We start from the raw sequence: 22,688 nt of genomic DNA, 5'->3' as shown, positions 1-22,688 counted from the left end.
TACAACATACTCGCATATAACGAGACATAAATCATCTTCACAGTATTATTTATTCTTATTTTAGACTGTAATCTATGGTGAATGATGCTCGATTACTCGGGTCTGAATCTGTGATCAGCTCGTCTGTCCTGTCAGCACGTGTGATTTCAGAGCAGCAGTGTTTTTTTGGGATCCGGTGTGTTTTTGAACTATGGAAAGTAAGTGTGGTGATTATTTTTAACTGTTTACAATCCTATTAATGTTTTCTTGTTTAATAAATTGTGTTACGTTCATCTTGGATCCTGCTTCCATGCTAAACTCAACATGACGGTCAGGGCTGCGTTTCCCAAAAGCATCGTAAGCTTAAGATGATCGTAGCTCCATTGGTTTCAATGGGTCTACGATGTCCTTAAGCTTACGATGCTTTTGGGAAACGCAGCCCAGGTCATTTACTCACTCACTCTTTGCCAAAAGAAAACAAAATGAACCTCATATATAATGTTTCTTATACTGTTTTAACTATTTTCACTTTCCAAGGTGTGGTGCAATCCCGAATTCCATCAGAGCAAAGCGAGATTTTAGGAGTTGAGGTGACTCATGTTGAATATCATTAACATTGTTTTCCTCATTCATGCTGTTCCATCGTGTAAGAATACTAGTAATTCTGTTTATATGTAAAGTGCTACTGAGTTTAGCTTTTTATATTGGGGCTCTGCATGGAGGCTCCTTGGATCTGTAAAGATTTGAAATAATGGAACAGTTCACTGATGCAGATGCACTCAAGCTATATGATGTACAAACACTTTACAAACTTGTCAATATGTTGCTCAATGTCACTTTTCACAGTCTCAACAAGGAGCAGCAGCGGATGCATTCACTAAAGCATTCCTAAGGAACTGCCTTCCTCAAATGAAGGATGAAGACATTGAGGAAAGTTTGGTGCACAAGGCAGTGGTACTGGAATATAAAAGATCGAAGAAGAAGAAGGGAAAGACAAGAAAGGCCAAGGGACTGAATGCCAAAGAAAGAAGACAGCTGAAAATATTCCAGCTCAAACCTGAACATCAAAAGTATACTCTCTTTCACCCTGTGGTATTGTATTGTGTGAGTAGAAGTACTGCTTATCACTAAAATCACTCCTGCATTTTTGGTTATGCTTGTAGATATGAACTCTTCTTGCCTCTGCATGAGCTATGGAAACAGTACATTGTGGATCTGTGTAATGGATTGAAACCAGGAAGGTAAGATGTGTGTCATAATTTCCCGAAAGATGCTCTTCAGAATTTCTGGCTTTTTGGGTATAATTTAATTTCCAGTCTAGCTAACGCTCCATGAATGTGCTGCCTGTTTCTTTTGAATGCAGCAACCCACAGATGATCCAGCAGAAGCTCTTGAAAGCTGATTTCCACGGTGCTGTCTTAACCGGTACAACGTCATGCACATTTTAAAATGTCTGTGAACAAAGCAACACATTTTTGCTTTAGCAGCGGTATATACTGATTCCATTTAATGGTGATATTTTTAGCATGTAGTGGAACCTCACGTTGTCTCGCATCTCTTTTCCTTGTAGTTGTAAGATCAAAATGCCCCTCGTATGTTGGTCTAACTGGCATCTTGGTACAGGAACTGAAGCACGTCTTCAAAATCATTACAAAAGAAGACAAACTAAAAGGTATATGTGTAAATATGAATTATTCACTCAGGTTTCACGTCATTGCACTGCTGTGAGGGAGTATGTCGGTACTCAAAGATGCCATACCTAGCTATTGTCCATTAAAATAAAGGAAGGTGGAGCCAGTGAGTCCAAAAAAATTAAATATAGTTATAGCAGTTACCTCTAAAGGTTTTCCAGTGGCTATATGCATTGTGGTAATCAAGTCAAAATTACATTATGTAAAACTGTATTCTTTTATCATTGTCCAGACAAGGGCTTTCACAATATACTGGAATAGAGGATAACCCTGATATTTAAAAAATGAAGACTGATCAAAAGGATGGCTCACCCAATAATGACAATTTACTCATTCATTACAGTAACTCTCTGGTTGACATGTTAAAAATGAATTTGAGCATTATTTATTCTATAGATATCACAATAATATCATTATCATGAATTTGTTGTTGACCATGATAATAGTTTAGTAAAAATCGGATCATGACATCCCTAGTCCAGACTGAAAGTGTCACGAAAACACTTCTAACTTCTTCCTCACAGTCATTAGCTGCTTTTCAGAACCCTTGTGCCAAATGAACCTGAGAACAAAGTCTTGTCAAAATATATTGTTTAGAAAGATCTGTTCCTCTATTTTGTTTGACCGTTGATTAACTCAGACAGTGTCGCTCATTCATTGTAATGCATATGCTCTTCATTAATTCCCTTTGAATATTGACATTTCCCCTACTCTCTTTCTCTCTCTTTCTTTAGTTATCCCGAAGAGGAATAGTGTGTTCAGTGTGGAGATTAGCGATTTCGTAACACACATCTATGGCAGCAAGTTTGAACTGCGCTCCAGTGAGCGGTCAGCAAAGAAATTCAAAGTAAAAGGAACTATTGACTTGTAATGGGTTTTAAACATCATGTCAACTTTAACTGTGGACTCATAATGGAGAATTGAGACAAGATATTTAATCATTAGAGACTTTTTAGCCCCCTCCTTTTATTGTTATACTTGGAAAAAAAAAAAAAAACTTTTTTTTTGTTTTGTTTTGAATGCTTTGACCAGGCATGAATCTATGATGGGCCATTTAGGAAAAGTAGTTGTTTTAGAATGTCCACCAGGGGGAGCCTTTTTGGAAGAGAAGGGAGTAAGAATTTTCTTTTTTTTTTTCCGTACCTGTCATCGTACCTGTCACTTCATTTTTAACTACTATTTATTTATGACCTTACTATATCGTCAGGGGTAGGCAGCACTGCAAATTCTACAAATAAAAGTGCTTCTTCCTTAAAAATAATTTCAAAACTCTTCAAATATATGATGATATATTTCCAATAATCTCCTCAGAGTGGGAGGTATTTAACTGTTATATAATGTTTATTTTTATACAACTTAAGTGAAGTACTGTTAGTAGCAGTTTTTTCAGTGTTCTTGAACTAGCACCACTTCAGTTTTCAGTTAAAAACATTTCAAGTAACATTTGAACAAGTTATGTGGTTTTGTTTTACAGAAGCATATGTTGTAATAGTTGCCAGCTTACAAAACTTTTTTTCCCCACAGTGAAACTGGGCCTGATACTTAGTCAAGGTTTTTTCCTTGTTTGTTGACTCGTAAACGCCTCTTCTAGTAACGGCAGGGAAATCCCTCCTTCCTGTACAAGACACAGAACAGGTTTTCTAATTAAATACGTAAGCATTTTGTTTAATGATTATATATTTATTGCTTAGTGCTTTTTTTTTTCTTTTTTTTTTTATGAGAGCGCATAGTACAGATTTTGAGTAAAGACAGTGATGGAGTTAAAGGAGACTATGGCTGCTTATGTACTGAAATAAGACAACTATGGGTGTCATCATTCTTACAAATTCACATGAAGTCCATTCATCATTCTGGTGTGCAATGTCTTTTATGAGAAAAGGGGTCCTTGCATTAAATGTCTCCTCTGAAATCACTGTGTCAAGTGTGTTGCATCATAAGGATGTGCACTTCCTCTAAATCACTTTTTTCTTTTTTCTTTTTTTTTTTTATTTCTACACAAAACAAACACACATTTTGCATGTAAAGTTTCAGGTTGTGGGGTGCATTAAACGTACAAGCCTGTTGTTTACAGTCACTTTGCAGAAATTTCTTTCCAAAAACTTGTTAGGCTGGTTATGGCATCCGACTGGTTTAAGGGTCAAAGTTCTGTTGTTGTTTTGACACTATTGCTTAGTACATCTGATAATGGAGTTCTCTGCTATCTAAGACAATACTGTTTATCAGATAAACAACAAATATAGACTTAATTGTTCACTTCAGCCCACGCATTTTTCACTGTAATGGGAAGTGCGTATGAATAATCACATTTTTCTTCATCTCATAATTATTTGAATAAGACCCATAAAAATGACTTCACTTATTTACCTCTTTTATTTTACGATAAAAAGCTGAACGGTACTGAGAACAGGAATTTTAGATGGAAAGAAACATGCTTGTAGTTGACCACTACATCACATGTATGCTTTACTTGTATCAATGTATTGGTTGCATTTTATTTTAATATTTAATGTTTTTATTTCATTTTTGTACTTCAACTTAAACTTTTAGTTAATTGCCAAGGCAACATATTTTTAATTTGTTACGTTTTTCATCTAATATTTATATATATTTTTTTATTTCAGCTTTAAATCAATAATTAACCTGATCTATGAAATGAATTAGACAGGTGTGCAAAAAATACAGCACTTATTATAAGTGTTACATTCAATTTGACGAACAAGAGGTCTAAATAATGTCTCGGCAGCATATATTTCCTCTTTACACAGGACTCTAGTGACGTGACATTAGGTCAAAACATTTTATTTTGTATCTATATGTTTTGAGTATGCGTCTTAGTTTATGCCAGTCAAGTACAAGGAAGGTTACACCTCTAAAATAGTAGAGACTGCAGAGCAGATCTGGAATTTCCCCTTTTCAAACAGGAAAGACAAGCTCACAACACTATAAAAGGGCTGTCTCGAACAACCTGCCCAGAGAAAGAAGAGATTTGTAGTGCTGAACACAGAGGAATATTTTATAGCAATTTTTATTGGCGCTTGAAGGACAAAAGAACTGCGAACAGATACTGTGTCTGTTTATCCAACGATAATTCACTGCTTTTTCCACACCAATCAGGTATTGTTGAATTAATATTTAAAATGTTTAAACATTTATTTTGTGAGTGTGTGTGTGTAATTTTGTTAATTAGAGTAATCGGGGTGAAAGTCCTTTGAAAGTACTGCTAAGAATTAATAACTAAACATGTTTGATCAATTTATCCAGTGGTTACAAGTCCATCAAAATCAATTTGACCATATCATTGTTTTTACATTTTACAGGCAGTACCAAAATGTCAGAACAACTGACCTTTACTATTCAGAACCGTGAGCGAATCCAGGCAGTGGAGAGCACCTTCAGCCGAACAGGAAAGATGCTTCTCAGACCAGGGCGTATTCTGGTGGGAGAGGGCTGCTTGTCAAAGCTGTGCAGACGTGGACCCAAACCCAAAGCATTCTTCCTCTTCAATGACATTCTGGTCTACGGTAGCATCATGGTGCCCGGTCGCTGGAACAGTAAGCAGAATGTCATTCCTTTGGAGGATGTGCAGCAGGAAGATCTGGAAGACGGAATGGCCATGCCCAACCAATGGCTCATGCGCACGCCACGCAAGTCTTTCTACGTGTCGGCGGCCTCGCCTGAGGAAAAGAATGCGTGGATGGGACACATTGAGCAGTACAAGTCCCTCCTAGTGCAAGCTAAGGGCCTCCCCGCTGGCAATGCTGCAGAGAAATTCGCTGTCACCTGGATCCCTGACATGGCATCAGCCATCTGTATGCGCTGCTCGAAGCGATTCAGCGTTGCCAATCGAAGGCACCACTGCCGGAGATGCGGTTATATAGTATGTAGAGCTTGCTCAAAGAGCCGGGCCTTGATACCAAACATCTCCTCCAGACCGGTGAGAATTTGCCGGGCCTGTGTAAGCAGCGTTCATGAGGGGAAAGAGCAAGGAAAGCAGAGAGCTAAGGGAAAGCATTGGAAGAAGAACTCCGTAGAGGACACGCCATCACTTCCTGAGTATGAGACGTCCAGTGATGACGAGTCCAGTGAGCAGGGGTACCAGGTGCCCACCAAGTGGTTCAAGAGCCCGGAGGATGAGGATTACTCCCCATACTGCTACATAAAGCCTGAGCACAGGAGTCCTCCTGTCAGTGGACTCTGAACCTGACAGATGTGATGAAGTACTATTATGAACTATGCTGAAATGCATTTGAACCTCTCCCAAGAACAGAAGCTGAAGATGACAGAGAAGACAGAGATGAATAGCAGTAATTATAAAGTATTTTGCACTAAAGTATTTGAGTCACTTCTATGACTTCTGCTTTGCACATTTGTACATGTATATTTGTATTTATATATCTAACTTATTGTATAGCAAATGTTTATAGTATTAAGGGATCAATGTGACTTTTTTTTTTGCAATCAGTACAATAAATAAGCATTATCATAAAATACTTTGGTGATTGTATTAAACACACACACACACACCATATTGTTTATTTATAAACCAAATAAATAATTAAAACATTTCTAAATGCTAATATTGTGGATTATATTAAATTCAATATCTTCAACAGAAGTATTCTCACTTCTAACTGCAGGCCTGGAGTTTAATTTATCAAAGTTATCAAAGTAGACATTATTACTTGCAATAAACATACAACATTACATCCTTTGTCAGGACATAATCATCCAGGTTTTCAATAACTAACTTATGTATGCACACGTATTCTCATTAAAATATACATTTATATATATATATAAACAAACATACATATATAGAAATATAGATGAGTAATAGAAATTAATATTTTTCATTATTGTGAATTTAGATAGTTATTTGGGTTTAATGTTCATAATACAATTATTTTGTTTAGGTTACTTCAATGTTCTGACTTCAGTCTGCAACTTCAGTGTCATTTCACAGGTGCACATGAATTTCAGCATAAAACTGTTCTTCAGAAGGATACGGTTCTAAATAGAACTAGTAAAGAACCTTTATAGAACCATCTTGTTTTGGAGTGTACTAACATCATACTGGTTGAACAAGTCAAATTAACTGTGTGGCTTACAAAACAAAAATAGCATGTATCTCTTTTAAACAATCACTTAGTCTCAGGCAATTACTCTGAAAGTAATCAGAGAAAGCATCAGTTCAGCGTAATTTTACCAAGGCAAGAGAGCTGGAGAGTGAAAGACTCCTAAGTGAGTTATAATGTGCACATGTGGGCTTTTCCCTCTCGTGAGAACTGTACACAATGCACATAGTAGCAGGAAGAGTAAAAAAAAAAAACTCTCAAAACATTTCTCTTTTGCAAAATGGCCAACATAATTTCCATGACGGAATCTTGGCACACTGTGTATAGAAAAATGTATCTACAGTAACTAACAAAACCAGTTCAGCAGCTGAGATCGACTTTCACATACTTTGCATGTTCCTATTATTAAACAGATGAAAATAGTTCAGGAAACCCACTTGACCAGAGACCCATTACCAAAGAAAACTGTCAGCAAACTGAGCAAAAGTCAAAAAAAAAAAAGTGTGGAGTGTGGTAGAAACTGCAATGCATCACAGTCTGAGAGCTTGATTCTGGGAATCGGAGTGAAGCAAAGTTCATTCTAAGGTTCAAAGATTATTTGTCTCATGCTTAACGGAGTGGTAGTGAAAATTAGCATCTTACTACAAGCTTAATTTCTTTGCATTACAGGCAGTAGGACAGGCCTAACATTAAATACACAATTAATGTGACTATAAATGCACAAGATATATTATGAACTATATGGAAATTGCAAAAACTTTTTTTTTTTTTTACATTGAAAAGACTTAAATTTGAAATGTTTCAGGGTTTTGTTGCCTTTAAAGGCATAGTTCAACCAAATATAAACATTCTGTCATTATTTACTCACCCTTATTTTGTTACACATCTGTATGGCTTTTTTTTCTACTGCAGAACACAACAGAAGATATTTTGAGGAATGTTGGTGACCATTGACTTACAAACAAACACACACATACACAAACAAGACATTTCCCTAAATATCTTTAATGTTCCACAGAACAAAAAGAATGTCATTTGGGTTTGAAATGACATGAAAGTGGGTAAAACAATGACATATTTTTTTATTTTTTAAGGTCATGATTGAGTGCATGTGTATCTGAAGGGTTTTATGACTTTTCATGCTGCTGTCTTTTCATGTTTAATGCCAGAAAACATGCAATGTCCTATTCAGTGGAAAATCAGCAAATACATACACATCTTGATATGAGGAAGCAGTTACATTTTTCTTGGCAAACAACTGACGTACAACCTTGACAAACCTCTCGTAGTAAAAATTAATTATAATTCACTGCATTTTTCTTTTCATTTGATAAATTGTAGTGTGTTTTTAGTGTGCGAGTATAGCTGACCTGAGAGAAGCTATTCTAAGAATACATTTTCTGCTTTCCACCACTTGAACTGCACTGTACCACGAACCAAAGAGCACAGTACAGAAAGAGTGAGGGCACTGTGGTTTAATGGCCAGCCACTTCTCATTTTCAAAGAAATGTGATGAGAAACAAACAAAAACAAAATGAAATCATCATCAGCCTTTATATTATCAACTTAACTTTCTATCAGCATTTTCTAAACATGAAAACATGCTCCATTTCTTCCACACTCAAGAAGCAACATTATCAAGCTCAAATTATGATGTGATTCAATTTCATGGGGGCTATCCAGTTCACACACCTCTTAATTGGATTTAAAATAGTCTACGTTAACCATATGTGATCTCAATCTACATGACAAAGCCAAACATGTCATAAAAAACATTGATACTTTTATTCAGCAATGTTGCTTTACATTGATCAAAAGTGACAGTAAAGACATTAATATAATGGTATAGATTTCTGTTTCAAATAAATGCTGTTCTTTTGAGTTTTCTATTCATCAAAGAATCCTGAAAAAAAAAAAAAGCAGTGCAACTGTTTTCAACACTGATAAAAATAAATGTTTCTTGAGCACCATATTAAAATGATTTTTGAAGGATCACGAGACACTGAAGACTGGAGTAATGGCTGCTTAAATAAATTACACCTAAATAAATAAATAAATTAAAATATATTAAAAGGTATTTTAGATTGTAATAATAGTTCACAATATTACTGATAATATTTTTGATCAAATAAATGCAGCACTGATGAGCTTAACAGATGTTTTTGAAGGGGGGGGGGGGGATTAAAAACCTTACCAGTTTTAAAAAGTGGTGCATATAAGGTGCCAGGTAAACATACATAAAATAACATGTGGTACATGCTTTAATGGGTTATTTTCAGATATGAAGTAACACTGTGTTAATCATGTTACAATTAGAGTTACATCTTATCTTTCACAGTTTGTAGCCCCCAAATAACACTGTAGCTTTCAGCATTTATGAGAAAATAGCTAAATAGTTATTACTGAGTTAAAAGAAAGTCATTTAAGTCACTGTTATAGTGATATTTTTGGTAGATCCCCCATAGGTAGACCCTCAGCTTAATTCTCTACCAATGCAAATATTATCATATGAATGGATTATTGCATAAAGGCTGGAATACACTACACAACTTTTGCCCCGATTTTCCCCCAACAGTTTGAACAAGATGATGCAAGTTGCCAAAAGTCAGAGCCTGTCTGCAGATTTGAGCTGACAGATTACACAGATTTACAAACTCAGATTTTTTGTCTTTAGACTCTGATTCCATCCAGTTAGAGGATATCAAACATATTTGATATTTTGAGCCAATTTTAGAATGCATATTGTTTTAATTTGTCACGCGTCTCCTATCAACAGTGTTTGTTGTGATCGGAACAACTTGATGTCTTGTAGTGTGTGATGGCATGTTTTCCTTGGCGGCTATTAAGAAAGTCGGTAAGTGTATGATGCCTAATGTTTTAAAATCTGTTCAGATTTTAAAACTTGTGTAGTGTATTCTAGTCTTAAAGAACAATGTAAATTAAATGGTGATTCTGATTCATGCATAACCTCCAAACTATATCCTATTCTATGCTAGGCTATCCTATCCTATGTTTTAGAAAATAAAATTTTAATTGATATGAACAAACAACACTATTCACCAAAACATGAAAATTGTGTCATCATTTACTCACCCTCATGTCGTTCCAAACATGTTTGACATTCTTTCTTTTGTAGAATATAAAAGTTTTTTTTGCAGAATCCATTGGTCCATATAATGGAAAGTCACACACCACATGTGGTGTGAGTAATGATGACTGAACTTTCATTTTGCAGTGTACTATCCCTTTAACTGTACTCAAATGGCTCATGAGGTGGTCTTGGTTTTACGTGGTTTATAAAAGATTATTGCTTAATTATTCAGATTTCTTTTGAGGATTTTAAACATTTAAATATTTTAAACATGTTGAGGTTTACAGTGAAACTCTGTGGCTCTGGTAAACTGGATTGAAATAGAAATGTTGGAAAAGGAGTTGATCACAGCACTTACAAGCATGTTTATAATAAAGAAAATTAAAAGTAAAAACACATCTTTCAGAAACATCAAAAAACCTAAACAAAAAAAGCTCTTCCGATAATCAAACTTGGCTTAGACTAAGCAGGTGAAATTAACATGCTATGTTTGTCCATACTCCACTTTGGCTCCGAGCTCTTTTGTGGCAAAAGAGATTAAAGTAGTAAGTACTCGCATTTGTAGAGAGGAATTACCCATCACTAAAAAAATGAGTTGAGCCAGGTCAACCCAATCCAGATTGCCCAGTACTGCCATGACCTCAGAGTACAGTTTCCTCTTCTGTTGAGGAGGCATCTCCATTATGATCTGATGAAGAGGTTGGAATTTGTCACTAGTCATCCACCATCCCATGGCGCCTCCCAAAGCTCCACCTGTATATGACAATAGGAGATCAAGTAAGACAAGAAACAAACAGCTAAAGGATTAATTAATATGCCACCCACAATTATTAATCAATAAAATAAACTTTTTTTCACTTGAAATGTAAAGTTGATCATATTAAGTTGTCTAAACAATAGCCTTTTTGATGGAATTTGTATTTCCAACATTTTCTACATAGTTTAATCGAATCGTAATAGTATTTAAAATTTACAAAATCTACAAAATAAAAGTTTGGTTCTTGAAAGAACCATTTTGTTTCCATATAATGTGAAGAACATTTTAAAAATCTCCAGTGGAAACACTGTGGTTCTATGGATGTTAAAGGTTCTTCGTGGAACCATTTATGCCAATAAAGAACATTTTAAGAGTGTTTGCTTAGACGTTTTTACAAAAAACAAGTTAACATAAAATGGCTTCAGAGAACAAGCTATACAATTGTTTATAGATTATATTATAGCGCCACTCTGTGGTTAAAAAGTAAAGTGGGTCAAAGTTTGTAAGCGACAAGAAATCAAACACATCAGCATACGTACCAAGAAATATACCGGGTGGACCTCCGAGTAGCCCCCCTAAAAAAGCCCCTCCACCAGCAGCAGCAGCTCCTTTGGCTGAGTTCTGCAGAGCCGCTTTAATCTGCCTGCTCTCTGATATCTTACAGCAGAGCGCCATTACATCTTCTATTTGACGGCTCATTGTGTTGTGTGTTCAAACACTGCCTGACAAGGAGGAGAAACATTAATCAAAGTGCTGGCTATTCTCAAATGTAAGAAGATTTAACAATGCACAGAATCGTAGACTCGTATATAATCAATGGTTTCTATCAAACAAACAGTCTTTAACTACAACAAACTAAAGAAAGTAAAAACTGGACAAGTTAAAGCTAAACAAGTTAGGCTACATGAAATGAAATGTATTTAACGTCTGCTTTTGGCAAGATTTAGTTTTGTTTCGTAAACAACATCAGACTAGCCTACCTCTTTCTTTTGTTGAAGTTACTTTCAGTTTGAGAAATCAGCCTGCGAGTGATCACACTTCCGCAGTCTGCTCCGCTGCTTTGTGCTGGCCCTTTAACTTGTGTTATGCTTATGATACTTTTCATAGTGCTAATTAATTTATTTCGGAGCATCTATGGAGTCAATTTAATGCCGCATATATATGCAAAAGAAAATAAATTTTGCAAAAGAAAATGAAGTATTGCAAGAAGAAAATAAGTTTTGCAAACAAAAATAAAGAATTGCAAAATATAAATGAAACAGAGCAAAAGCAATGATTTTGCAATACATATTTTCCATGGCCATATCTACTAATTTATTTGCAATGCAGCTTTTATTTTGCGTTTCAGTCAAGTTTGAGCTTGCGATACTGTTTTCCCCTTTGCGCTTCACGTTTCTGCGCGTCTCACTTTGTGGCGCTGTTTTGACATGGGGGTGGAGTCAGGGGACGGGGGCGTGTCCAACAGGCCTGGGCATGCCTCCCTGGACGTCATCGGCCCGAGACGCAGATCACAGCTGATCCAGGCACCGTCATTGAGCAGAGGCATGCGGGTGGATCGTTTCCTTTTATTCACTAGCTTTAAAACATGCATGTTTTCATTTTATTAACAAATGTATATGTGTATTAGCAGCGTTTGCTCAAGTTAAAGAAGTTGTTAATATGAACATCTGCTGTTTATTTCTCTCAATGTGTGCACACTTTTATAGCATTAAAATGTGTATTGTTTCATCTGGTTAACTAAATGTGCATTAATAGTGCTTGTTTAAAATCTCTTAACCTGTGCACAGCGCTCTTTGTTTACAAGCTTCATATCCATCTCGACTTCGTTTTTCATTTACATAACTCCTGGCATAAATTAAGAAATGACATAATACAGTGACATACTACGTTTTTAGTATTTTTAGGAGTTATGTAAATGAAAAACGAAGTCGAGATGGATATGAAGCTTGAGTCTTAGACCTTTTTAATGATGTATAGTTTATGAAGTTAATTGCATTCTTTTACATTAAAACTAGCAGTAACTCTGAACTAATGTAAACAAAGAGCGCTGTGCACAGGTTAAGAGATTTTAAACAAGCACTATTAATGCACATTTAGTTAACCAAATGAAACAATACACATTTTAATGCTATAAAAGTGTGCACACATTGAGAGAAATAAACAGCAGATGTTCATATTAACAACTTCTTTAACTTGAGCAAACGCTGCTAATACACATATACATTTGTTAATAAAATGAAAACATGCATGTTTTAAAGCTAGTGAATAAAAGGAAACGATCCACCCGCATGCCTCTGCTCAATGACGGTGCCTGGATCAGCTGTGATCTGCGTCGGGCCGATGACGTCCAGGGAGGCATGCCCAGGCCTGTTGGACACGCCCCGTCCCCTGACTCCACCCCATGTCAAAACAGCGCCACAAAGTGAGACGCAGAAACGTGAAGCAAAGGGAAAACAGTATCGCAAGCTCAAACTTGACTGAAACGCAAAATAAAAGCTGCATTGCAAATAAATTAGTAGATATGGCCATGGAAAATATGTATTGCAAAATCATTGCTTTTGCTCTGTTTCATTTATATTTTGCAATTCTTTATTTTTGTTTGCAAAACTTATTTTCTTTTTGCAATACTTCATTTTCTTTTGCAATTCTTTATTTTTCCTTTGCAAAACTTATTTTTTTCTTGCAATACTTCATTTTCTTTTGCAAAACTTTATTTTCTTTTGCATATATATGCGGCATTAAATTGACTCCATACATCTCCAAAATGTAATGTAACTGTGTTGAGAAACTGCCAAACAACCTGCAGTACCGTACTTTTTCCAATAGGCCCCTGTTGGACAAAATAGAAACAAAAAAATAAAAAACAAAATCCCATACACTACCGGGTTGGATTCTTTCTGGCATCAATTCATCAAGGTGCTGGAGACATTCCTCTGAGATTTTGTCTCATATTGAAATGATGGCATCACGTTGCTGCATAGGCTATCCATTATGCAAATCTTTCATTCCACCACTACATATTGGATTGAGATCTGTTGGAAGCTATTGGAGTAGGCTATTAGTGAACAGTATCATGTTTGAGAAACCAGTTTGAGGTGAATTGAGCTTTGTTATCCTGTTTTGCATGTTATCCTGCAAACAGTAGCCTGAGGTTCTTGTTCGTACCTGACAGGAGTGGCATCCGGTGTGGTCTTCTGCAGCTGTTCCCATCTGCTTCAAGGTATAATGTGTTTTGCATTTAGAGATACTCTTCTGTATTCTGATATATCTTCTGTAATAACATTTACTTGAGTATTGTACTTAAGTTCACTTTTTGAGTATCTGTACTTGAGTATTATTTTTTTGTTGTTGTTTTTGGAAACTTATGACTTTAACTTCACTACATTTGAAAGACAAATATAGTACTTTTCACTCCACTACATTTCTATCAAGGTCCTCAAAGTAGAAAGTCATTACTATGCAGCAGCTTTGAAAGTCAGTGGGTGATTTTTTTTCTTCTCCAAAACGTGACTTTCTTTTTTTCAGACAGTTTATCAGTAATCACTCTTGTAGGGCTACATTAAGTGATTTCCCAGCATTTTTGAGAACACTGACCAGTTGCAAATGTGATATTTATTTACAACAATTCAATAATAAAAATAATAATAATGTGGTATATATTAGACACAATATATACCACATATAATGTGTAGCCTATGTGAAAAAATGTCTTATAAAGCCACAGAAGAACTGTTGTGCGTCTCCTAATAAAACACAACAGGTGTTGGACTTGAAGCAGCACTGCACAGACCGTTCTGTGTATGACATCAAAGTACAGCGAGAGCGATTAGACAGCATTTTTGAAATTTTTGTTTTGATGTCAAATAAGTCTTGCTGTTTTGCTTTTTTTAAAAGCAGTGTTGCTGTTGTAAAGTTATACAGCTACAGTTGTGTTGCTGGGTTTTAAAGCAGGTTTTATTATTTTTTCTTCCTTATCACTCTGTGTTTACAGGATTTCACTGTCCACTCTGTTCAAATGTGGATGAATGGCTACACATAGATGTGTGCACACACTGTCAGAGCTGTGTGAGATCACTACCATCCTGCTTTTGTGGGGGTGGGTAGGGTGTTAAATAATAGTTGTTGTTTTTTTTCCCCATAGGTTTTTAACATTCTAAAAGCTCTTTATTCCAAAGATACTACAAGCTAGTCAGTGTATTCAGTAGGTGTAATGATTGTACGTTGTTTCAGAGGTATTGCAAGTATTACGTACAACAATAAGAAAACAATATTATAATCAAAATAAATAAATATTATATATTATAAAAAAATATTATAATCAAAAAAATATTTACTTTTGGTACTTAAGTACTTTTAAAAGCAAGTACTTCTGTACTTATACTTAAGTAAAAATCTGTCTTTACAACTTTTACTTGTAATGGAGTAATATTTGACCAGAAGTATCTGTACTTTCACTCAAGTAATGGAGTTGTGTACTTTGTCCGCCTCTGCTCAGTTGTAACGAGTGGTTATTGTTGCCATTCTTTCAGCTCGAACAGGTTTGCCCATCCTTCTCTGACCTCTGGTATCAACAAGGCGTTTTTGCCCACATAATTGGTTGGTTTAGGTTTTTTTAGTGTCTTTTTAGTGGAACAATAACTTTTTTCTATGTTTCTGTATTTTGCAATTGTTTGGCACATTTTTGACTTGAGATAAAAAGACACTGACATTTGCACAGTTGCTTTTATGATTTTCTTTATGCATTCATCTCAAAATGCATAAAAAAAAAAAGCAGGTAGTTAAAAAGTTATAAAAAAGTAAAAAGGGCTCTGAGAAAATTGTTTTGTTACTTTCAACCCGCTTTCATCCCCACTCTCCCCTATACATCAGTTGTAAAGAGTGGTTATTAGAGTTATTGTTTTCAGCTCAAGTTATTGTTGACTTTGTATCAGCTCAAACCAGTTTGGCCATTCTCCTCTGACCCCTGGCATCAAGGGTGTTTTCACCCACATACTGTAATTGCTACTCGCTGGATATCTGGATATCTTTTTCAGACCAAGAAAAATACATAGGCCATCAGTGGCCGTATTTTACATGCATTGATTTTGTGTGTGTGTTTGTGTGTGTGTGTATATATACAGTGAGGAAAATAAGTATTTGAACACCCTGCTATTTTGCAAGTTCTCCCACTTAGAAATCATGGAGGGGTCTGAAATTGTCATCGTAGGTGCATGTCCACTGTGAGAGACATAATCTAAAAAAAAAAATCCAGAAATCACAATGTATGATTTTTTAACTATTTATTTGTATGATACAGCTGCAAATAAGTATTTGAACACCTGTCTATCAGCTAGAATTCTGACCCTCAAAGACCTGTTAGTCTGCCTTTAAAATGTTCACCTCCACTCCATTTATTATCCTAAATTAGATGCACCTGTTTGAGGTCGTTAGCTGCATAAAGACACCTGTCCACCCCATACAATCAGTAAGAATCCAACTACTACCATGGCCAAGACCAAAGAGCTGTCCAAAGACACTAGAGACAAAATTGTACACCTCCACAAGGCTGGAAAGGGCTACGGGAAATTGCCAAGCAGCTTGGTGAAAAAGGTCCACTGTTGGAGCAATCATTAGAAAATGGAAGAAGCTAAACATGACTGTCAATCTCCCTCGGACTGGGGCTCCATGCAAGATCTCACCTCGTGTGGTCTCAATGATCCTAAGAAAGGTGAGAAATCAGCCCAGAACTACACGGGAGGAGCTGGTCAATGACCTGAAAAGAGCTGGGACCACCGCTTCCAAGGTTACTGTTGGTAATACACTAAGGCGTCATGGTTTGAAATCATGCATGGCACGGAAGGTTCCCCTGCTTAAACCAGCACATGTCCAGGCCCGACTTAAGTTTGCCAATGACCATTTGGATGATCCAGAGGAGTCATGGGAGAAAGTCATGTGGTCAGATGAGACCAAAATAGAACTTTTGGTCATAATTCCACTAAACGTGTTTGGAGGAAGAAGAATGATGAGTACCATCCAAGAACACCATCCCTACTGTGAAGCATGGGGTGGTAGCATCATGCTTTGGGGTGTTTTTCTGCACATGGGACAGGGCGACTGCACTGTATTAAGGAGAGGATGACCGGGGCCAAGTATTGCGAGATTTTGAGGAACAACCTCCTTCCCTCAGTTAGAGCATTGAAGATGGGTCGAGGCTGGGTCTTCCAACATGACAATGACCGAAGCACACAGCCAGGATAACCAAGGAGTGGCTCTGTAAGAAGCATATCAAGGTTCTGGCGTGGCCTAGCCAGTCTCAGACCTAAACCCAATAGAGAATCTTTGGAGGAGCTCAAACTCCATGTTTCTCAGCGACAGGCCAGAAACCTGACTGATCTAGAGAAGATCTGTGTGGAGGAGTGGGCCAAAATCCCTCCTGCAGTGTGTGCAAACCTGGTGAAAAACTACAGGAAACGTTTGACCTCTGTAATTGCAAACAAAGGCTACTGTACCAAATATTAACATTGATTTTCTCAGGTGTTCAAATACTTATTTGCAGCTGTATCATACAAATAAATAGTTAAAAAATCATACATTGTGATTTCTGGATTTTTTTTTTTTAGATTATGTCTCTCACAGTGGACATGCACCTACGATGACAATTTCAGACCCCTCCATGATTACTAAGTGGGAGAACTTGCAAAATAGCAGGGTGTTCAAATACTTATTTTCCTCACTGTATATATATATATATGTATATGGCCACGTTTTTTTTTTTTTTTTTTGGTTTAGTTTTCTAGTGTCTTTTTAGTGAAACAATAACTTTCTTTCTTTCTTCTGTATTTTGAACTTGTTTGGCACATTTTTGACTTGAGATAAAAAAGACACTGACATTTGCACAGTCGCTTTTATGTTTTTCTTTATGCATTCATCTCAATATGCAGTGACACCTACATTACACATTTTGCATTGACAACTTGAATGAAGAGAGTATGTGCTTTTGATCATGCCTATATTTCTGATTTGTAAACTGTGTAGCATAAACATGTAAGCCTATAATATTCTACTTTCACATAGTGACATTTTATACATTCTATAGTGTTTTAAACATATGACATGTATATGACATGAAGAATGCGAAATAGTCACAACTTGTTCTTCAAGCTTGTCCTTAAGCATTGAAACTAGCTCTAACAAATAAGTCAGTGTTTCGGTCTTCTGACATTAATATATTTAGAATTTGTAATGCCCTAACATCCATAAGCATACTTAAAAGATAAAAAACAGTTAAAAAGTTTAAAATCAGTGGCTGAAAGTATCCCCCAGTAAAAGAGAAATCTATGCACTAAAACTAAAACCAGTGACATTTACTCTCCAGCGGTCAGTCTTCATACCGCACATCAGCTTTGAGTTGGTTTTTAGTATAATTGAGTATGGCACCCAGGACCTGCTCATGTAGAGTGGCATTCCCATTAACTTGAGCTATTAGCTGAGGAACGTCAGTCCACTTCAGTGTACCCAATATGGCCATGACATCAGAGTACAGTTGCTCCTGCTGTGCAGGAGCCATTTCCATGAGGATCTCAGGAAGAGGCTTGAATTGGCCGCTGGTCATCCATCCTCCCAGCACACCTCCCACAGCAGCACCTTGAGTAATATAAGTGAATAAAATAATACCATATATGTGAACCTGGACCACAAAACCAGTCTTAAGTGTCAATTTATCGAAATTCTTCTATAAATCTGAAAGCTGAATAAATAAGCTTTCCGTTGATGTATGGTTTGTTAGGATTGGACAATATTTGGCCGAGATACAACTATTTGAAAATCTGGAATCTGAGGGTGCAAAAAAATCTAAATATTGAGATAATCGCCATTAAAGTTGTCCAAATGAAGTTCTTAGCAATGCATATTACTAATCAAAAATGAAGTTTTGATATATTTACGGTAAGAAATTTACAAAATATCTTCATGGAACATGATCTTTACTTAATATCCTAATGATTTTTGGCATAAAAGAAAAATCGATAATTTTGACCTATACAATGTATTTTTGGCTGTTGCTGCAAATATACCCCAGCGACTTAAGACTGGTTTTGTGGTCCAGGGTCACATATGGTAGCAACATCTTGCGGATAAGAAGTGAACTAGACGAACTGAAAGGGGGAAAAGAAGCGGATTGAAGGAAAACACGCATAAGCATACCAACAGCGATGCCTGCTGGACCACCGAGGAGCCCTCCAACAAAAGCAGTTCCTCCAGCAACTGCAGCTCCTTTCGCTGAGTTTTTAAATGCTGCTTTTATCTTCTTACTTGCGGAGATTTCACAGCAAAGTTTCATTATATCATCTTTTCGATTTGCCATTTTTAAGTGTTACAAAACCTGGTGATAAACAACGATAAATGATTGTCACACACATATAAAGAAAAAGGGAGAGAAAAACAGTCAATGAAACAAACATTTCGCGTTTTCCGAAGTATTGCTACGTTTAATTGTTTGAGAGAATAATGACGCGCTGTAGGCTAAATCCTAATTATAATAAATATATTTGACATTTTCCAGTTCTTACCCGTTTGTCTTTGAACTAGAGCAGGGGTTCGGCAAGTTAAAGTTACTTTCGGTCTCATATTCATAAGCGTGATATATTGACGTGCACTTCCGTGCTGTGCTCAGTGATATTCTCCGCGTGCTCGTAGAGGCGACTCTTTAACCATTTCAACTTCGTTGACTGCATTTAGTCGGCGAAGACTTATTAGATATGTTTGATAAACTGTTATCCAGAATTATATATTCACCTAGCATGAAAAGTAGCTACACAAATGTAGGCTAGCTGGGGATTTTTTTTTTTTTTTTTTTAAAGAAACACTTAAAATCATGCAACATGTAATTTGATTTATTAAATGCTACTCACTTCATTGTTTAAAAAAATGAAATAAACAATACATTATTTTGAACTTTTTAAAACGAGAAATACAGTTTTATTGGTTTTAACTGAAAACCATCACAGAACATTCCACAAATCTTCTTTATTAGAATAACCTGCATTATGCACGGAAATAACTAGCCTAACTGTTTTCATGAGACTACAATGTTATTGCTTAAAAAAAAGAGTCTGCACAAGAGCTGCAGAGAAACAGAAACAGGAGTACTAAAGCAACAGGATGCAAGATTGAGAACCACTAGCTGGTGACATTAACCGTCTAGTGGTCAGTTTCCATACTGCACTTCAGCCTTCAGCTCTTTTGTGGCATAAGTGAGGATAGCAGCAAGCACTTGTTCCTGCAGAGTGGCACTGCCCATAACCAGAACAATGAGACCAGCCACGTCTGTCCAGTCCAGTGTGCCCAATGCACCCATGACATCAGAGTACAGTTTCTCCTTATATTCTGGAGGCAACTCCTTGATGATCTCAGGAAGAGGTTTGAATTGGCCACTGGTCATCCAAGTTCCCAAGAGACCTCCCAAAGTACCACCTAGAGTAAAACAATATATTAAGAGAGGCACAGAATATGATTAATTAGCTTTGTTCGTAAGAGTAAATAGCTATAGCTTTGTTACAAAAATAACCATTTCAAATATATTTCAAATAACCATATAGGCTCAAATAAATGTGTTGTGCTTTGATAAACGTATGTAAAACTGAAACTTCTAACTTCGAGTAAAAAAAAAAAATATTAGGGCTATAAAGCATTAGAATAAGTAAAATCAATGAATTGTTTTTAAATGTATGTTTATAATATGTATGTTTTATTTTAATTTATCATTTATAATAATATATATTTTATTTAGTTTGGTGTTGAAGGAGTAGCCTTATACTGAAGGCAAAATGGTTGAGTAACACGGCACTAGGCCATTAAAGATGATATTATAACACCGCCCTGTGATGAAAGTAGATGAAAGTTTATGGATTGCATGGAAAACAGAGGCATAGTCTTACCAACAGCTATTCCGGCTGGGCCTCCAACCATTCCCCCTACAAAAGCACCTCCGCCAGCCGCTGCAGCTCCCTTTCCAGAGCTCTTCACGGCTGCTTTCATCTTCCTGCTGGCCGAGACCTCACAGCAAAGCTGCATAACATCATCCACTCGACTGCTCATTGTGATGTCAAGAGAAACCTGGAAATAAACACTAATGGATCATTTGCCCTTTTACACAGAAATGAGAAGAACAGAAAGGCACGCTGATATGCAAACATAAATGACGTACTTTAATCAACGAGTTGCCCATTCACATGCAACATCTGAGAACATTATCAAATATTTCAAATCATTCCATGATATGCAGATTTAATTGCTCACAGTAATACAGCCTTCATTTAGATTTCACTATTCTGCTAACAAACAATAAAAAAAATAAATACTCATTGAAAACTCTTTTCGGAAATTTGTTAGAAATTCAACATTATTGATTAAACAATTTTATCTTAAAAAAAAAAAAATAAAAATATAGGCTATAATTTTAAAACAAAATATATTTCAATTCACTTTCAGATAATTTTGTCACATATTGATATGATAAAATTGAAATTCGCTTTTAAAAAGCTTACCTTTTCTTCTTTAAAGAAGAGCTAGAAGACGCCTGTTCCAGTCACTCTGGGTGAAATCAGTGTGGGATTGCTCAAGTACATTTGCACACTTCCGCAGTCTGTTCATCTGATGTAGAGCTGCTTGCCTTGCGGGCCCCCAGCCCCCTCGCTTTAATTTGTGTTACTAATATGAACACGACACACAATGCACCTCACACTCATAATTCGATTAGTTTATGCATCTAAGATCCTGTCAGTTCCAAGATAGTCATCCAAATGAGATGAATTTATTTTAAAATGTAATTATTAGGAGATGTTCCTCATAAAGTGGATTTTTTCCCACATAGATAAACAGGCAAAATAAAATAAATAATTGTCATTGGCTCATGTTATTCAGAAGATTGTCCCACGCTGTTTTGGCCTCTAGAGGGCCACATTAAGTTTGTGCGGTGTGTGTCAACACCACTTTTCAAAGGGACAGAAGTTCCCCCTGCGGTGACACATTGGGTGTTTCTCAAACGGAAGGCTGCGTCCTACAAAGGTTGCATATCTCGGCTGCCATGTCATCAAACGTCTCTGAAGGCCGTCTCAGTGGGAGGATCCTCGGAAGACAGCCTTCGTTTCGCGTCCTTCTTTCAGCTGAATTTGAAGGATGCATGGGATGCATCCTCCGCGACCTTCAATCAACCACAATCCTTTGTACCCATTTCATGAAAATAAACTGACGAAAAACGAGTCAGTACTGAGCTTGTCTGAATTTATTATGAAATCTAAGACAAAAATAATGTTTTCGGACATGAAAGGATAGATGTTAGATTTTGTTTTGGTGTAAATTAATTACTAAACGCTAAACTGCCAATAATTTATGCCACATGGAGATAGATGGCGGTTTTTCATTGTATTGCATTAATAGAAAGCCAAATAATATAAAGATTTGTAATACAAAGGTTTTTTTCCAAAACTAAGTTTTATTAGTGTTTTTGTGCCGTGACGGTAAGGGCGGCAACATATGTGAGGTAGCCACGCGCACTTACTAGAGCGTCTCAATCTAGCGTTTATATGCAGATGAGGAGTCTAGCCGACAAGACTCTGAAGGACTGAACTAGGAAGGACGCAGCCTCGGTAGGATCCAGCCTTCCGTTTGAGAAACACCCATTGAATCATTGACAGGAAATGGAATCGGGGGGAGCAAATCAGTTTTCAGCAGCTGTGATCATCATAATGTGCGTGCAAACTGAAAACAAGAGAAAAATTAACTGTTAATCGGAAAGAGGAATGACTGGACTGCTGCTACTGCTTGTTGTTACTAAACCCCCGAAGTGTGGAAGTCAAGTTTAGAGTTGGAGGCTTCTACATCACCTTTATTTATATAGCGCTTTTAACAATACAGGTTGTGTCAAAACAGCTTTACAGTATAGAATAGGAAAATAGTCAATAATAATTAAAAACAAAAAAATGTAAACTCAATTTTCAGTTAAAGGTAGTTCATCAAAGATCTCGGAGCAAAGTTGAGGACTTTGAACACTGATCATTCTGCGCAGCGCCGCTTCAAGTCGAACACACCTAATGTTTTTCTTCAGCGTTGTTTAAGCT

The 22,688-nt window shown here is 36.5% G+C and overlaps 5 protein-coding genes across 6 annotated transcripts; 2 read left to right on the top strand and 3 right to left on the bottom strand.

The window, feature by feature from the left end:
• Positions 1-8: 8 nt before the first annotated feature.
• On the top strand, positions 9-3,674 carry pop4 (POP4 homolog, ribonuclease P/MRP subunit). The gene is made up of 7 exons (XM_058783637.1): positions 9-197; positions 517-569; positions 826-1,049; positions 1,143-1,220; positions 1,343-1,404; positions 1,550-1,651; positions 2,405-3,674. Exons 1-7 carry the CDS (start codon positions 191-193, stop codon positions 2,539-2,541), a joined length of 663 nt encoding a protein of 220 aa, XP_058639620.1. The 5' UTR covers positions 9-190; the 3' UTR covers positions 2,542-3,674.
• Positions 3,675-4,619: 945 nt separating this feature from the next.
• On the top strand, positions 4,620-6,189 carry plekhf1 (pleckstrin homology domain containing, family F (with FYVE domain) member 1). Its single transcript, XM_058783635.1, has 2 exons — positions 4,620-4,784; positions 4,988-6,189. The coding sequence occupies exon 2, from the start codon at positions 4,999-5,001 to the stop codon at positions 5,866-5,868; it is 870 nt and encodes a 289-aa protein (XP_058639618.1). The 5' UTR covers positions 4,620-4,784; positions 4,988-4,998; the 3' UTR covers positions 5,869-6,189.
• A 2,323-nt stretch (positions 6,190-8,512) lies between these two features.
• On the bottom strand, positions 8,513-11,793 carry si:ch211-260e23.7 (protein C19orf12 homolog). 2 transcript variants are annotated; one of them, XM_058782110.1, is made up of 3 exons: positions 11,574-11,793; positions 11,133-11,311; positions 8,513-10,589 (listed from the first exon to the last, which is right to left on the bottom strand). In XM_058782110.1, the coding sequence occupies exons 2-3, from the start codon at positions 11,290-11,292 to the stop codon at positions 10,321-10,323; spliced, it is 429 nt and encodes a 142-aa protein (XP_058638093.1). In that variant the 5' UTR covers positions 11,293-11,311; positions 11,574-11,793; the 3' UTR covers positions 8,513-10,320. The 2 variants fall into 2 exon arrangements, with proteins under 2 accessions (XP_058638093.1, XP_058638092.1); XM_058782109.1 differs by having other exon boundaries at positions 11,133-11,315; positions 11,574-11,787.
• A 5,678-nt stretch (positions 11,794-17,471) lies between these two features.
• Positions 17,472-19,354, bottom strand: zgc:101715 (Protein C19orf12 homolog-like). The gene is made up of 3 exons (XM_058782499.1): positions 19,140-19,354; positions 18,775-18,952; positions 17,472-18,216 (listed from the first exon to the last, which is right to left on the bottom strand). Exons 2-3 carry the CDS (start codon positions 18,932-18,934, stop codon positions 17,951-17,953), a joined length of 426 nt encoding a protein of 141 aa, XP_058638482.1. The 5' UTR covers positions 18,935-18,952; positions 19,140-19,354; the 3' UTR covers positions 17,472-17,950.
• Positions 19,355-19,471: 117 nt separating this feature from the next.
• On the bottom strand, positions 19,472-22,643 carry si:ch211-260e23.8 (protein C19orf12 homolog). Its single transcript, XM_058782395.1, has 3 exons — positions 21,117-22,643; positions 20,508-20,685; positions 19,472-20,043 (listed from the first exon to the last, which is right to left on the bottom strand). Exons 2-3 carry the CDS (start codon positions 20,665-20,667, stop codon positions 19,778-19,780), a joined length of 426 nt encoding a protein of 141 aa, XP_058638378.1. The 5' UTR covers positions 20,668-20,685; positions 21,117-22,643; the 3' UTR covers positions 19,472-19,777.
• Between the last annotated feature and the right edge of the window lie 45 nt (positions 22,644-22,688).

The sequence above is a fragment of the Onychostoma macrolepis genome, chromosome 07 (genome assembly GCF_012432095.1).
Source record: "Onychostoma macrolepis isolate SWU-2019 chromosome 07, ASM1243209v1, whole genome shotgun sequence".
NCBI classification, from domain to species: domain Eukaryota; kingdom Metazoa; phylum Chordata; class Actinopteri; order Cypriniformes; family Cyprinidae; genus Onychostoma; species Onychostoma macrolepis.
Note: the sequence above shows the minus strand (reverse complement) of the source record. Positions and strands in the feature narration are given on the sequence as shown.

Bases quoted from the DNA above. Each gene is read 5' to 3' on its own strand.
- si:ch211-260e23.7 (XM_058782110.1), bottom strand. From the start codon at position 11,292: ATGAGCCGTCAAATAGAAGATGTAATGGCGCTCTGCTGTAAGATATCA. The intron at 10,590-11,132 runs GTACGTATGCTG...TGTCATATACAG, and splicing joins TCCACCCGGTATATTTCTTG to GTGGAGCTTTGGGAGGCGCC.
- pop4 (XM_058783637.1), top strand. The intron at 1,050-1,142 runs GTATACTCTCTT...TTATGCTTGTAG, and splicing joins CTCAAACCTGAACATCAAAA to ATATGAACTCTTCTTGCCTC. The intron at 1,221-1,342 runs GTAAGATGTGTG...TTTTGAATGCAG, and splicing joins AATGGATTGAAACCAGGAAG to CAACCCACAGATGATCCAGC.
- zgc:101715 (XM_058782499.1), bottom strand. From the start codon at position 18,934: ATGGCAAATCGAAAAGATGATATAATGAAACTTTGCTGTGAAATCTCC. The intron at 18,217-18,774 runs GTATGCTTATGC...ATATTACTCAAG, and splicing joins TCCAGCAGGCATCGCTGTTG to GTGCTGCTGTGGGAGGTGTG.
- si:ch211-260e23.8 (XM_058782395.1), bottom strand. From the start codon at position 20,667: ATGAGCAGTCGAGTGGATGATGTTATGCAGCTTTGCTGTGAGGTCTCG. The intron at 20,044-20,507 runs GTAAGACTATGC...GTTTTACTCTAG, and splicing joins CCCAGCCGGAATAGCTGTTG to GTGGTACTTTGGGAGGTCTC.
- plekhf1 (XM_058783635.1), top strand. From the start codon at position 4,999: ATGTCAGAACAACTGACCTTTACTATTCAGAACCGTGAGCGAATCCAG.